This window comes from Crocodylus porosus, unplaced genomic scaffold (genome assembly GCF_001723895.1).
Source record: "Crocodylus porosus isolate Cpor-Errol unplaced genomic scaffold, CroPor_comp1, whole genome shotgun sequence".
Lineage (NCBI taxonomy): Eukaryota > Metazoa > Chordata > Crocodylia > Crocodylidae > Crocodylus > Crocodylus porosus.
Genome location: NW_017728917.1, coordinates 22047260 through 22063992, shown reverse-complemented (window position 1 = coordinate 22063992; position 16733 = coordinate 22047260). Strand labels below are relative to the sequence as shown.

At 43.4% G+C, this 16733-nt stretch overlaps 1 protein-coding gene across 2 annotated transcripts in view; it reads right to left on the bottom strand.

The window, feature by feature from the left end:
• ERC2 (ELKS/RAB6-interacting/CAST family member 2) overlaps window positions 1-16733 on the bottom strand; it is a 951034-nt gene that overhangs the window by 415797 nt on the left and 518504 nt on the right. For both annotated transcript variants that reach the window (XM_019536909.1, XM_019536910.1), the window contains exon 13: window positions 3360-3371. In XM_019536909.1, coding sequence (XP_019392454.1) covers window positions 3360-3371 — 12 coding nt within the window. The remainder of the gene's footprint in view (window positions 1-3359; window positions 3372-16733) is intronic.

Genomic DNA, 16733 nt, shown 5'->3' with positions numbered 1-16733 from the left:
CTCCAAAAGAGAAGGCTGAGGGGGGATTTAGTGGCCTGTTATAAACTAGTCAGAGGGGATCAGCAGGCATTGGGGGAGTCCCTGTTCCCCTGAGCACTGCCAGGAGTGACCAGGAATAATGGTCACAAGCTGGCAGAGGGTAGATTTAGGCTAGATATCAGGAGGCATGGTCAGGGCAGGTAGGATCTGGAACCAACTTCCAAGAGAAGTGGTGCAGGCTCCTACCCTGGAGGTTTTCAAGAAGAGGTTAGACGAACACCTTGCTCTTTCCTGCCATGGCAGGGGGTCGGACTAGATGATCTACTCAGGTCCCTTCTGACCCTAGAAACTATGAAACTATGCTGTTAGCCTTCTTCATGCAAGGGCACACTGCTGGCTCTCACTCAGCTTATTGTCTACTGTGAACCCTAGGTCCTTTTCTGAAAGTTGCTACTTAGCTACTCAGCCTCCAGTCTGTACTAGTGCATGGGAGTATCCCATCCTAAATGCAGGGCTTTGCACTTGTCTTTATTGACTCTCATGACATTCCTTATGGTCCCTTTAAAAGGGAAAGTTTTTCCTTTTAAAGGGGAAGAGGGCTGCTTCCTCTTTTTGTTGATGTTGGTGGGCCCAGAAGAGAAAGTTTATATTATAGCCTGGGGGCTTAGTGTTTGGTTATAGTTCATACTGGTGGTTTGGGTTGGGAATGTGAGGGGTGGTATTTGGAGCAAGTCCTGAGCTTGGAGTAAGGCAGAATGTGGGGCTACAGAGCCCAGACCAGGGTTGAGGGACCCGGTGCCCAAGAGGGGTGAAGACAGACAGGGGCCATGGGCCTAGCACCCAAGTGGGGTGCAGATGAGGGCTAGGGCCCAGCAGATAGAGGTCAAGGGCCCAGTGCCAGAACAGGTATGATTAGAGTGGGTGCCTCAAAGCCAGGTCCAATATACTGGGCCCAGACTAGAAGGCCCAGCTAAAAGAAAGTGGCAGAGGCTGAGGAGGCCAAAGCCCCACCAGGAGAGACTGATGGTACAGTGACACCTGTGAGGTTTAGGGCGTGCTGTAGGGAAGGCATGGAGCTATGCAACTACCCCCTAAGGCTTATAGATGTCCTAGGGCACAGATGGGCAGAGAATGCCAATGCAGCTCAGGGGCTATGTCAGGACCAGCAGTGGGCAGGAGGGACTTGCTGGCTAGTGGATGAACCACAGCTCACTCTAGGACTCTCAAGGCAGCCTCCCTTTCCAGACAATAAGTATATCACGGTGTGCTGGGTGAGTAGGAGGTGAAGGTACCCTCGAGGCAGAGTGTGGCATGGGTTATGGAGTCAACAGGGGGCATCATAGCCACCCCTGGGATCCCAACATGCTATAGCCATTAACTTTGAAAACTTGTGGCGATGTGAAGAGGTCCCGGATGACTGGAAAAGGGCAAATAATAATGGCCATCTTTAAGAAAGGAAAGAAGGATGTATCTAGGGAACTACAGACCAGTCAGGCTCACCTCAGTGCCTGGAAAAATCATGGACCAGGTCCTCAAGGAATACATTTCTATGTACTTGGAGGAGAAGGTGATTAGAAACAATCATGGATTCACCAAGAGCAAGTCATGCTGGACCAACTTGATTGCCTTCTATGATGTGATGACTGGCTCCGTAGATGGATGGATACCAGTGAATGTGATATACCTTGACTTTAGCAAACCTTTTGATATGGTCTTCCACAACATTCTCACAAACAAGCTAAGAAAGTATAGGTTGGATGTATAGACTGTAAGGTGGATAGAAAACTGGCTGGATTGAAGGATAGCAATCAAAGGCTGCCTTGTTGGCAGTTGGTATTGGCTGGAGTGCTCCTGGGGCCAGTTTTGTTCAATATCTTCATCAGAGTTCTGGAAGATAGAATGGAGTGCACCCCCAGCAAGTTTGCATATGACAATAACCTGGGCTGAGTAGTAGATAATGCTGGAGAGTAGGGTTAGGATTCAGAGAGACCTCAGTAAGTTGGAGGATTGAAGAAATCCCATAAGATTTCTAGAAACTGCACACCTGACGCTGGAAGTTGACAGAATTTTGCATGGTTTGGAGAAAAAGAACCAGAGATCAGGAGAAAGGCTGGAGATCTTATTGGTTCATGATTTTTTCATCTAAAATCCTAGGATTAGATTTAGGGAAATGGAGTTGTGAAGGTGTTGCTAATAGTAGCAGCGGTAAGCTAAGGCCCTGGATATATGGCTAGAAGAAAAAGGAATCCTGGAGTAAGGCATAAGCAGATCAATCCAAATCTGTAAAAGATTTCAAAATCACCTGGCAATACAACTGAAGTTGTAGAAGGCTATTTCCACCCCTCTTAATACTTTTTTTTCTTCCTTTTTGTGATTGGGGGGGAGTTCTGTTTTTGGCACGGTACAGAGATGCTGCCAAGAAAACTTAAGCACAGCTTGAGGAGGCATATAGAGCAATTCTTCACCTTTACCATAGAAAGGTTCCTCCACAGGGACCTTGGAGGCACATTGCACAAGTTAGGAGGCATGGGCTGCATGTTACCGAACGCACATCCTTTGATCCTATGAAAATGGTGCTGTGAAGAGAGGGAGATAGATTAGAAACCTAACTGTGACCAGAATATGCGTGTACATTAAAACTGCATTTACAAAATAATCCTTGTTTTGGGATTATTTGTGTGTACTGCCTTAGATTAGCCCAGCTGATTTTCAGCTATCCCAAACCGTTTCTAATCTATAAACTGAATTCACAGCATCACTTACTCTTATGCTCCTACTTGACCTGCTATGTTTATAATATTTGTAGCAGTAAAGTATGAAAAGTCCCTGATTACACATATATTGCACTTTGTAGTCTGTTGCTCAGTCCATTATCTGGATAACTATGTTATGTGGTATCCAACTGTTGAATTCTTTAACAGCAGCAATAAAAATACAGTTTTAAAGGAAAAAAAGGTTTTGTGTAAAACATGTGAATTTAACATGTAGCTAATAAACCTTTTTCCTAGAAACACAATGCACTGTCATTTATTAAAATAGCTGAAACTACAATATTAAATGCAGTAGCTGTGACACTACCTGGATGTTGTTTAGGAAATGTATACCATTGTTCTAGTTCTTTCCACTGACGTACCTTATTTTATACACAGTTCTTTAGAAATCATGACCAGTCTAAGAACAAAATGATAGCCTGATCTGGAAACAGAATGACAGGTAACTTCCCAATCATTTCTTAAATAAAAAATATATTAAAATCAAATTTTGAATATATAATGAAAATGGTGAAAAAATAAAGTTACTAGAAAAAAAAACTGAAACTGAAAACTTAGCTGAGCAGGCAGGAAGCAAAGTAAGAACATAAGAGAACAGAAAGTACTGACCTGGAAGTCAAGCTGGTTGGAGCAGGGATGAAAGCAGCAGTTTGAAGAATAACAGAAAGGAAGGGAGACAGCAAAAGAGAATAAAAGGAAGGAAATTCATTAGTTTTTTTTCCCCCAACATATTGTGAGCAGATGTTATGTCAGCAGTCTATTAAAAATTAGTAAAATAAAACTTCTATATAATTTTTTTTTGATGAGTGCTGAACAAAAGTCACCTAGTCATTTACAGACTGTAGAAGATGATCTAGGGGTGTGCAAAGCTTTGGTCCCTGATTCAATTCAGCAGTGATTCAGCCTGATTTGGTGGCCACATCTCCAAATCCGAATCGAATCTGTAGATCCTTTAATTTCTCTGAATCAAATCAGAACCCTCCAAATTTATTCAGAGAGATTCGAAAAGATTTGGCGATTCAGCTATAGACACAGCTTTAAATGTTTTTTCTCCATACCTCTAGGTAGCAGGTGGCTCATGAATGCTATGATGCTGGGATGGATGGAGAGTCCTACAGGAGCACGGGGGGCTTCCCGGCGTCCTCAGCAGCAGACCTAGAAGCACACCAGGGGAGGCCTGCATCCCCCCCAATTTGGTGACTGGTACCTCCTGGGTCTGGAGCCCCCCGCAGCTGAGGAGGTGAGGGAGAGCCCACCAGTGGACCTGGAAGTGGACTAAAAGTACTTCCGGTACACTTCTGAGTTTGCCACCTAGCACACGGAGGGCCCCCCTGGCACTCTTGTAGGACGCTCCACCTGCCCCAGCATCGTAGCATTCATGAGCTGCGCTGGTACCTCAAGGAATGTAGAGAAAACATTTAAAGCTGTGTTGGTGTCCAAATCGCTGATTCTCTGAATCAACATCGAATCTTCAATTCAGATTCAGCCAAATCGAATCTGGGACAGCTATTTGAATTAACGAATCAAATCACTGTCCCTGATTCGGGCCGAATCCAATTCAAATATGGCCCGCTGCACACACCCCTACTAGATATATGTGTATGCTAACTTCTTGTACATGCATGCAAATGTTAAGGCACTTGTTTGGCAGCAAGTACTAAGAAGCACGAATCTCTTATTTGAACTAGTATGGGTTTGATGACTCACATTCATCAAGTCTTCTTCACTCCTGAAAACCAAAAAGAAATGAACAGTTTGGCAACATGTTCAAAGCTGTTATGTTAGATGTTCACAATGTACAGTATCTAACAATGATGAAAGACACTGACTTTTTTCTCCTAAACACTTCCAAAGCTTAGAGAAAGTTTTTTCTAGCCCTGAAAATAAGGTTAATACTTCATCATTGAAAATATCCAGACGCTTGATAACTTATTTGTACAAAAATATCTAACATGCCCTTTCAATTCACCAAGACAAAAAAAATCCTTTTCTTAGCCCAGCTAGAAAAGTTCCTCAAACTATCAGAGGTGGATAATAATCATATACACTTATGACAGATAAATTTAAACAACACCACAAAAATAGGCTTTTACAGCTATTTGGCATGCTGATTCCGGTCATTTTCTATACTGAATTATGTCAGTATGTATTGGCAGACAATGGCCATTTATTTAAATAGACTTATCACTTTTTCCTTCATCTGAACACACATATAAAATCTACTATGAAATAAGAAATTTAAAACTAAAAACTGCAAAGCCAGGATACTTCAAATCATGTTTTTCTAATTCTGCATCTTAACAATGCTATGCATGAAACACACCGTGGCCAATGCAAACTGGATAATTACGTACACTGGAAAAATACAACAATAGGCCAGACTGTGACTGATTCATTCAAGACCTAGGGAAGAGGCTATACTGTACTGACCTAGGGAAGGGGCTATGCTATACTGTACCAAGGACTTTCTGTTTCAAAAAAGGAGAAGGCTCCCTGAAAGAACCCAACTGCACTGTGGACATCTGTTGAAGAGTGTAATGTGCTTGTAACTCCCATGGCTGAGAGGTACATTCCTGTATAGGCAACTGCTCCTACAAAAACCAACAGTAGGCAACCGAGCCCACATTGCTGGCCATACATTCTGGCCCTCCTTTCTCACCTCTCTGCCAACTGAACATCCAAGTTAACTGGCCTCAGTGATTTCTGATTAAATGCAGATACTGCAATGCTACACCACTGGTCTCCAACTTTTTTAAAGTAAGAGATCACCTTTGGCATTTAAAAGCAACCCAAGATCTACCATGCACTGCTGCCACCCGTCCCTCTCCCCTGCCCTGCCTCTGTGGGGAGGGAATGGTGAGGTGTAGATCAAGGCAGAGGGAGAAAAAAATATTTTGGGGTGCACTTCATCAGCAAGTAAGTCCCACCTGGCCAGGGTCCCACTCAACTTACCCCTGCTCCTACCTCTATGGCACTTTCCCTCATTGTGAGGGCCTTGATCTAGCCCCCACCTCTTCTCTCCCCCATGGACTGACCTGTGAGGCTGGGGTGCACAAGTGCATACACACGAGCACTCAGCCCCCCCACCCCAGCCTTGGATCAACTCCAAGAGGCTCTGAGATCTACCAAAAGAGGCTCTGAGATCACTGTTCTACAGACTTAACCTATAATTAAAGTCAAACAAAAACAGTAACATCAAAATACCTTATCAAAAACTATTTAAAATTCTGAAGTGGTGTCTCTTCTGCAAATTAACAAAATAACATGTGTCTGGGAAATTTGTAATATCCTAAGGGCTCTACTAAGTGGCTTGACTCAGTACAACAAAAGTGATTGACTGGCATTTTTCCCCCCATTTCTGGAATAAATCCAGATTTTGTGATCTGCACTGCAATTTGCTTTCACATCTATTGCCCCCACATCAGTTCACAGTTCACTCTTTAACCAATAACAAACAGGAATGGCTCAAGTATATGCCCACAAGCAATGCATATAACTTGACAAAATTGTGGCTTAGTCCTTAATCTATCTGTTAAAACTCATCTGGTGCATAATCTGTTTCAGTTTCTCCCAGGGTTGGTCCTCCAAACTGCTCTTGGAACTTGAAAACCCATTGTCTCCTAAATTTAGTTCTTGTGCATGGCAGCAGGGCAGAACTGAGGCATATGCTGTATAAAACTGCTTTGCATAATTCATAAAAGGGGGTGTCCAAGGATTAGTTGATTATCACTGAGTGATAATACCAGATAGTAGCTCATAGATTTGGATGAGTTCTGACACCATACAAAAGAGAGAAATTAATCAGCTCCATTTCTCTTATGGAATTTTTCTCAAATACACTATTCCCTCGCATGTAATTTATCATCCTGTAAAGTCCAAAGGGCCCTTTAAACAAATGGAGTCCAGAGATTGTGCAGGAAACTTTGTTTACAATACCCAGACCCTGAGTCATTCATAAGCAGGGATAGCCTCACTCTGCAGCTTTCCAGCTCCACCAGCTACATGCACACAAACACAGATTCCTTTTTAACTACTCTTAATTTAGCCAACAGCTCACAACATGGGTAACAGAATAAATAGTGGTATCACTTATATTCTGGAAGCATTCGGTCTCAGCACTTATTTCCTAATGACCCTCTCAAGATGTTCACTTTGAAGCACACTGAAGTATTCATCATAAAATTAACTACGATAAGGTTATTTTGGGAATGAGCTATTACAAGTTATAAAAGGATATGCTGCTTTTGTCAGGAACACAGGATTAGACGGGACCATGTGGGACACTAAGTCCACTTCCCTGATACCTCAGCAAGCACATCACATAATTGTTCTCATAATTTTTCCAAGATCCATCTTAAAGCAAGCTTGTTTTCTTACACCCTCTACTCCTCTCTAGAGTAGTAAGCTGTTCTAGAACCTCACTGCCCTGACAGTTAAAAGCCGTCAACTTATTTTTTTTCTATTTCCAGCCCATTTCTTTTTGTGCCAATGTGGTCCTTTAATTTACACAGTTCTCCTTCTGACCCCTCAATGTATTTATTGAGAGAAATTTTACCCCGACTCAGCCATTATTTTGCTCAGTTAAAACAGCCAAATTCTTTTAATCTCCTGTTCTACAGCAAAACCTTTATTCCTGTGAACATAACCTAATCCTTCTCTTCATCTGTTTCCAAAATAAATATAGCTGATCAGAAATGTACACAGTATTCCAGATGAAGTATAACTAGTGCCCCAATAAATAGTATTAATACCTTCCTCTCTCTACTGGAAATACAGCAACTGATACCTCCTACAATTGTATTTGCCTTTTTCACAGCCATATCACTTTGAAGTCAACGAATACCCACAATCATCATCCCTCAAATGAGCCCAAGATTACAGCAGAAATTATTATTAGTCTCTTAGTGAATGATCTGGATTGTTGCACAATTACATTTAATCCCATTAAGGTTATTCCATTCCTGAAAGTCATCCCATTCTTTCCACTTGATACTCCAACTCTTCTTTATGTTAATGATGCTTCCAATCATCAGCAGTTTTCATTTACACACTCCTATTTTTGTGCCAAGATAATTAATTAAAACATTAAATAATTCATACCATTAATTAATACTATTAATACCAATCCTTGAGGAATTCCACAAGTTACCTACCTTCCTGCAGTCTGGGGCTAAGTCAAAAAGCTTGAGGCTGAATCAATTAGATATTCACAGGTTAATCTAAGCTGCATAGATTGAACTGATAAAGCAAGTGAAGAAAAATTCATTTTGATGAATTGCAGCCACAGACCTACAATGGCTCAAGCCAGAAGCTGGAGGGCACTAGAGCATGCCTCTCTACTTGGTGGAAGGAGACAGCTTGGGCCAAGCCTAGCCCTCCCACCCGGCAAGGGGGGTTTGCAGGACAGGTGCAAAGATTCCTGGGATGCTGGGGGACTGTGAGTTCATTTGAATCTGGAAGGAATCTGGGACAGAAGTTCAAGAAACTCATTTAACCTAAATCAGTTAAGTTGGATAGTACATCCATCCAGCAGTCATGAGAATTAACTAGTTAATTAACTAGTTAAAAAGTTAAAGAAATGGTTCACTTTTAACTTTAACTAGTTACATTTTTCAGCTGTTAACTTTTAACTTTAACTAGTTTAAAAAAAGTTTTTTTTAAAAAAGTATAAGTTAAAAAAAATGAAATATGGCTTTCCCAGTTTTTCCTGACACAGCCACTCTCTAGGACTTACAGAGAGCAATACTTCTTTATTGAAACTCTAGGCCTTCTAGTTTGAGAGACAAAGAGTAGTGTGCCTTCCTATGAGATATGGTCTCTTAAGAACTACAAGTCCCAGAGTTCCTTAGTTCATGCTGGCATTTTCTGTGCATTTGCAGAAGCCAACAGGGCAGCCAGTTGGCTGCAGGAGAGAAAACAAGCAAGCAGAGACATTGATTCCAGTAAGAGTGGGAGCAAGTAGTGAGGGTGAAGCATATGATGGAGTTTTAAAATTTTAATGAAGATCAGAACCAGCAGCCCAGGGCCCAAGTTGAGCATTATTTCTCACCTGTGAGAAACTTATCTGAGATGTCACCTACCATGAAAAAACTATTCTGTACTATGAAGTTTCATAGTATGAAGTTTCACCATTGGACGCAAGTATCACAGTGGACGTAGTCTTTCTGGACTTTAGGAAGGCCTTCGACACTGTCTCTCACCCCATTCTCATCAAAAAATTAAGCGACTGTGGCATTGATGCCTACGCAGTCAGATGGGTCACAAATTGGCTGGAGGGCCTCACCCAGAGAGTGGTGGTGGATGGGTCATTCTCACCCTGGAGGGATGTGGGCAGTGGGGTTCCCCAGGGCTCAGTCCTGGGGCCCGCACTGTTCAACATCTTCATCAGCGACTTGGACGAGGGGGTGAAAAGCACCTTGTTCAAGTTTGCAGATGACACTAAGACATGGGGAGAAGCGGACACATTAGAAGGGAGGAACAGGCTACAATTAGATCTGGACAGGTTACAGGGGTGGGTAGATGAGAATAGGATGGGTTTCAATACTGACAAGTGCAAGGAACTGTACCTGGGGAGGCAGAACCAGCAGCATACCTACAGGCTGGGGAACTCCCTTCTCATCAGCACAGAAGCAAAAAAAGGATCTTGGAGTCATTATTGATTCCAAAATGAACATGGGCCACCAATATGAGCACGCGGTCAGTAAGGCCAACCTCACCTTGTTATGCATCCACAGATGCAACACGAGCAGGTCCAAGGAGGTGACCCTCCTCTTTCATGTAACATTGGTCAGGCCACATTTAGAGTACTGCGTCCAGTTCTGGGCACTGCACTTTACCAAGGGGGACCAACAGGGAATAGGAGAGACCCTGTTCCCCCCAGCACTACCAGGAGTAACTAGGAATAACAGCCATCAGTTGACTAAGAGTAGATTCAGGCTAGACTTCAGGAGGCGCTACTTCACAGTGAGGGCAGATAGGATCTGAAACTAACTTCCAAGGGAAGTGGTGCTTGCTTCTACCCTGGGGATCTTCAAAAAGAGGCTAGATAATCACCTAGCTGGGGTCATTTGACTCCAGCACTCTCTTGTGCCATGGCAGGGGGTTGGACTTGATGATCTGCTCAGGTCCCTTCTGACCCTATCAACTATGAAACTATTAATCTGTTATAACACTAGCATTCCCTCATCTGCCCATGTAGAGTGACTGTTCAGTAGTGGCGGCTTAGTTTTGCAACACAGAAGAGGAAAATTGTCAGATGTAAATTTTGAAATGCAGTTTTTGCTGAAGTTGAATAAGCATGTTCAAAAAGTTTCTGCTATGCAACTGAACATTCTTTTTCTCATTTAAACTAATTTTCTCATTTCAATCTAATTTGGATTTTCAGACACTTTCATTATTTATAATTCAGATGTATTTCATACCCTTTTGTTACCTTTTAAGCAATAAAATTTGTAACAACAGAGGTTTTCTGTGGAAACAGCTTTAATTTGTCACCTGGCTATGAATATCTCCTTTCTGTTATTCTCATATGCTTATATGATGCATTGACTTTTACAAAGTACTTCACATGGAGAGGGTGAGAAGGATCTAACATTACATAGGTGTTAGTAAATTGTTATTCTGAAAACTGTATAAGCATAACATTGTTTTCAGGTAAAGCAAGGTGAGTTCTGAGTAAATTAGTGTGCTTATGTGGTCTTATGGAAAAGAAACCCACTCATTGCATTTGAAAATCAAAAATGATGCTAAGAGGCAATTTACTGTGTTTCACACATTTCTCAAGAATCAACTTACTTTTAACTAGTTACTCTTTCCTTAACTTACCTTTTAACTAGTTGGAAGTGGAAATATTTAACTTTTAACTTAAGTTAATTTTAAAGGCTGCCAATTTTAACTTTAACATTTTTTATGAACTTTTCCCATGACTGCCATCCAGGTTTATCTTAAACCAGTTTAGGCCATTTTCAAAGCAGTTTATGTGCACAGAACTTCTGTTGTGTTACGGATTTCAACCAGTTTCCGATCACTTATACCAGTTTATGTGTAACTTCTGTCCCTAGCCTAACAGTTCCCCTTTCAGCATAATCTGACGATCATCTTCCCTTCAGTCAGGTCGTTAGCCATGGTACAGTCCTTATGGTAATCCCCATTTTCAACAGCCTAATAACTTCCCAATTTATGCCTGACCTTATTGAAAATTATTATTATATTATAATTATATTGTATTTATAATACTTATGCTTGACCTTATTGAAAATTATTATAATTATACATAGCACAAAAGTGTGACATACAGAAGAGATCAAACAGTATTAGCAGAGGAGAAATCTTGAAAATTTATCTTGCTGTAAGAAGGACCAATTTAAAAAACAAAAGTCTTATCCTGTATAAAAAGAGTTATTTAAGAAACAGACCAACATACAATATACACGATGTATAGTATGCCCCATGGGCATCTGTTAATTTATTAAACAGTTGGAAGCAAGATATGCTCTGAGGCAAAAACAGCACATTTAAATCAAAGAGAATTACCATATGCATAAAAGCTTCTTTGGTTTTACTAATAATTTTTCTCAGTCTGTTATGAATACTTACTAATGAAGTACTCTGGATCCTGAACCAGATACCACCTTTTGAAAATTTTAAATACTCTAATATATTTGTACACTATTTGGTTTAAAAAATAATTACTCTTTCTGTCTTAAGTCTTACTTGAGTCCATAAACCCCAAACTTATCCCCATATCAACTTTTAACATCAGAGTTAGGGTGCTAAGGCACACAGTTAATAGCCTAGAGATTGCAAGTTCAAGACCATAGCAGAAGTGCTCACAACATGGCCTGTCAGGTTCCAATGAATCAGTGAATTCTATTAAATTCCTTATCACAAAAACATGAGCAAGAAAAGAAGTTTTCAATTTTACGTATTCATTTATAAACATTGAAATGAAAGTATATTTAATATTGTTAAGAACAATATAGCTTGAAATAATAAAGATATAGAACTTCCATAGCTCAAACCAAAAAAAAGATATGTTGTACAGTTTAAGAGAGAAATTATCTTGTAGTGCCAGAAAGAAATCAGCATAGCAATAGCATATACACCAAGGCCAGAGTGCCTGGGCAGAGCACTCACTTTCATAAGAAATCTCACAGCAAGAGGGGCACAGCTAGCCACATGTTCTGAACAGAAAACAAAGGGGAGAAAAGGCAAAGATATTCACATCCTACACCACATTTTACAAACTACAAAATACAGTAAAACTTCAACAAACTAGGGCAAGGAGAGGAGAACAGACCATGTACAGACATGCTTCTATAAAAGTTGTAGTTATTTTAATACAGACTATTTCTGTAAAATGTGCTTGTGTAGAGATTCTGAGTTTCCCATTAGGGATTTCATGGGAGAGTAAAGAAACCCTAGTGAAGCAAAATTTAGACAGCTGCAAGGTGTCAAATGAGGTGGAGTGTATAAGATCCTATGCTCTGCCTCCTCTTCAAATCACCAGCCAATATGCCTGACCAGGTGCCAGGGTCCTTTATGTGATACAGATCCTGGAGCAGCCAGAATAGGCAACAAGGGCAGGTCAGTGGACACTGTGGGTAGTGTGGCACCCATCCCAGCCACTCCAGGATCTGTGTTACATATTGCTTTTGCACTAGCTGGACTGTACACCTGTGATGCCCATTCCAGCTACTCCAGAATCCACATTACTCATGGCACCCATTCCAGCTGCAATGTGATCTATGCTGCACTCAGTGTTCACCCCGACTGCTTTGAGATGCACACTGCACATGACATGGATCCCAGAGGGGCCAGAGTAGGTGTCATGTGCACTTGATTTGGCATGGGGATGGGATGACCCCCTGGGGACCGGCCAATTCATCCTCGGATAGCGATGGATGTGATGGGGCCCCTACCTCGGAGCAGCGTGGGACATCAGTATGTGCTGGTGTTCATTGACTATGTTACGTAGTATCCAGAAGCGAGCCCACTCAAGGAGGCAACATCCCCGCAAATCACCAAGGAGTTGATAAAATGGATGCTCAGGTGGGAATACCCAAAGACATTTTGACCAACTAAGGGTGAAATTTTGTCATGAGTACTGCAGGTCATGTGTTGTACACTACAGATAAAACACCTAAGAACCTCAGTGTACCATCCACAAACCAACGGCCTCGTAGAGTGCCTCAATGGCACAATAAATAGGATGTTATGATGATGCATACAGGGCAATCCCCAGAAGTGGAACTTGCTACTCCCTTTGGTTTTGTTCGCCATCTGAGACACCCCACAGGACTCATCAAAGTACCCACTGTTTGAACTCATCCTGGGACACCAGCCCTGAGGTCTGCTGCAGGCACTATGGGAAGGTTGGGAGCAGGACTTGGGTACAGTGACAACCCCAACTACCTATGAGCAGGAATTCCAACAACGCATACAGGTGGTGCAGAACTTGGCCAAGAACAACCTCTAGGAGGCACAACAGCGACAGAAGGCTAGGTACAATGCCCCCACAAAGGAAAGGGAGTTCAGGCCCAGTCAGAGGGTCCTGGTACTCCTGCCAACTTCTGCAAGCAAGCTCTTGACACAGTAGCAAGGCCCCTTTGAGGTAGTCTGCAGGGTTGGTCCAGTGGACTACAAGGTCCATAGGCCAGGGCACCATGGGAAAAACAGATCTATCACATGAACCTTCTGCGACAATGACTTGAGCCCAAAGGATGGACCATGTTTACAGAGAGCGAAGCAAAAGCTCTAGGACCACAGGGACTAGCGAGAGGGGGACCAACGACCTGCCCGGAAGACCATGTCTAGACAAGCAAAGAACTCTCGGCCCTTCAGGAAGGCAAGATGAAGGTGATGATACAAAGTTCAGGGACATCTTCTGTGAAGAACCAGGTTGGGCCCAGGGAGTGTGCCACACGATAAACACTTTACCAGGAAAGATAGTGCAAGAGAGGTGGCGGCCCATGCCACATCACCTCCTTGGGGAGATCTGCAAGGAGATCACGAGAACCTTAGAGCAAGGGGTGATACAACCATCAAGAAGCCCTTGCTGGAGCCCCCTGGTCTCTGTCCCCAAACCAGATGGATCACTCCACTTGTGCATGGATTATCGTTGCTGTCTTTGTGGTTGTCTTCGATGCTTTCCCAATGCCTCACGTAACCGAGCTAGTGGAACATACAGGGAACGTGCTCTACATCATGACGTTTTTAGGACCCCATGGGGCCTTTACGAGTTCATTCAGATGCCATTCAGACTCCATGGGGTGGCCACAATGTTTCAATGCTTAATGAATCAGATTCTGGCACCACATGCCAGCTACGCTGTTGCGTATATTGTTGATACCATCATCTTCACCTGGATATGGGCCCAACATCAGAGCACTATAAGCCATTCTCATGGAACTATGAGAAGTGGGGATGACAGCAAACCCACAGAAGTGCACTCTGGCCTAGAGACAGATTAAGTATTTGGGCTTCCTAATAGGGTGGGGTACTATCAGACCATTAGTGGATAAAGTAGAAACTATCCGCAACTTTATGATGCCCCAAAACAACAGACAACTATGGTCATTCCTGGGGTTGACCAATTATTACCGGCGGTTTGTGCCCTGTTTCTCAGAATTGGCAGCGCCACTCACATAAGCCCTAAAGAGGCGAAGGATGGGAACCATAAAATGGACTGCAGAAATGAGGCATAATTTCAAGTTCCTAAAGAAGGTGTTACGGAAAGACATAGTGATACACACGCCCAACTTTCAAAAAACTATTATCTTGCAGACAGACACCTTAGAAACAGCTTTAGGGGCCATCCCAACCCAACAAGATGCTGGGATTGAGACACCCCTGGCATACGTGAGTCGTAAGCTACTCCCTACGCAGAAAAAGTATGCCACAATAGAGAGGGAGTGTTTAGCAATCCAATGGGCCATAGAAAATTTTTGTTACTATCTGATGGGGAGGGAGTTCAAGCTTATAACGGATCATGCACCCGTACAGTGGTTAAGCAGAGTCAGAACTGATAACATCTAAATAACCAGGTGGGCCCTGGCCCTGCAACCTTTCAAATTTCAAATACTTTTTCCAGGGTGATGTAATAACACTGTGACAGATTTTTTATCCAGGTGTGAGGTTGAAGACAGACCACCAGACATAGCAAACTGGGCAACAAAGGGACAAAGGACACAAGGTAGGAAACTGAGCAAAAGACTCGGATAGCTCCAAGGCATCTTGGGGGGGGGGGGGGTTGTGTCCCAGGGGACACAAGTGGAGGCAGCCTCCCACTGCAGGACCTGAGGCAGGGCTGACCTGCCCAATGAAAGAAATAGAAAGCCCTGAAAAGTGGGCACACTTATGACCCCCAGGAGAAGCAGAGCTGCACTGAGAAGGGCTGCCAGTGTGGTTCATCAGCTGCTTTTGTTGCCGGCTGGGAATGGCGCCAGCAGATGATGTCAGCAAAAAGCAACTCAGCAGGGTTGGCAGCTCAGAAGGGGGCTGGAAAGAGACCCACAGGAAGAGTTTCAACCCCATTAGAAGAGTTACACACCTGGCTCGGCCGGGCAGCTGGGCCAAGAAGAGACGGCACTGAGGGATCTCGAGGACCATAGATGTGAGTGGGATGGGCAGAGCCCTGTACCTCAATTATTCTTTTCTTCTTTTTTCTGTTACTTTTACTTTGGAGGGTGCATGGAGACCAGGACCAGGGAAGGAACACCCAAGTGACCCCAGGTCAAAAAAGAGGACTGAGGTAGCACAACAGAAGCCTCAGAGGGAGAACAGATGCAGAGGAAGGTCCCACACCTTGCTGTCATCTGGGGTGAAAGGTCATCAAGGGATGGGCAAGGAGAGAAGACAGTGGACAAGAACTTCAAAAGGGACAGACTGGTGACTCATCATCCAGCAGTCCCGAGGGCTGGCACATGGCTGGGGTGTAGGGGAGGTGGAACCCCGAGAATGCCCACAAAGGGCAACACCCAGTCTGTGAAAACCTGTGAGGAGGAGCCCCACCACTGAAGAAAAGAAGACCAAGTCATTGCAGGTGAGCGTCAGGGCCTCCCTTGGGGTTGGATGGGACCCAACGCACAGTTCCCAGGGACACATCCTATAGCTGGAACCGGGTGTGCGCTCACTAGAGAGCACCTATACAAGATGCAGGCAGTTGCACTGAGATTGTTGGTGATTGACTAGAAGAGTACAGTTCCTGAAATCAATGAACCAAAATTGGTGTACCACACATTACACCTAATTAGTTAACCAAATAATAAGAAAGTGTACTATTTAGCCTAACATCTGTGTACGGGGTCCTTTATTTTGACACTGATACCAGGAGAACAGGTGAAAGCAGGGAACGTTTCAATCTTGGCTGCCAATCTACTGTCTCCTGGGACTCCAGGACCCACCATAGCAAGGTTACATTGTTCTCATCCTGATCTTGAGAGGTGACATATTTATAGTGAGCCAGAGGCCAGGACCCAGATGACATTACCACCAACTAGGCTTGTTGGGAGAAGGAGAAGACAAGGGTGGAGGAATCATCGGACTGCCAGAACAAGCAACACCCACAAGTACAGCCCAGCCTAGACCGACAAGCAAAACATATACACAGGTAAGCAGCAGGGGCCAGAGTAATGCTGAAAGTAGGGGGCCAGTACACACACCCACAGAAGGCCTCAAATGCCTCTATACAAACACTTGTAGCATGGGAAACAAGCAGGAGGAACTCACCCTCCTGCTAGCTGACACCAACCCGGACATAGTGGGGATCACTGAAACGTGGTGGGACTCAACTCATGACTGGGCGGTGGATATCAAGGGCTATAGGCTGTACAGAAGGGACAGGATAGGAAGGAAAGGTGGGGGCGTGGCACTCTATATTAAGGAGCAATACCCATCCTCATCAATTAACAAAGAATCAGAGGAGGGGCACTCTGAAGTGCTTTGGGTTAGAATACAAGGCAGTCGAGGGGAAAGAGACTTAAC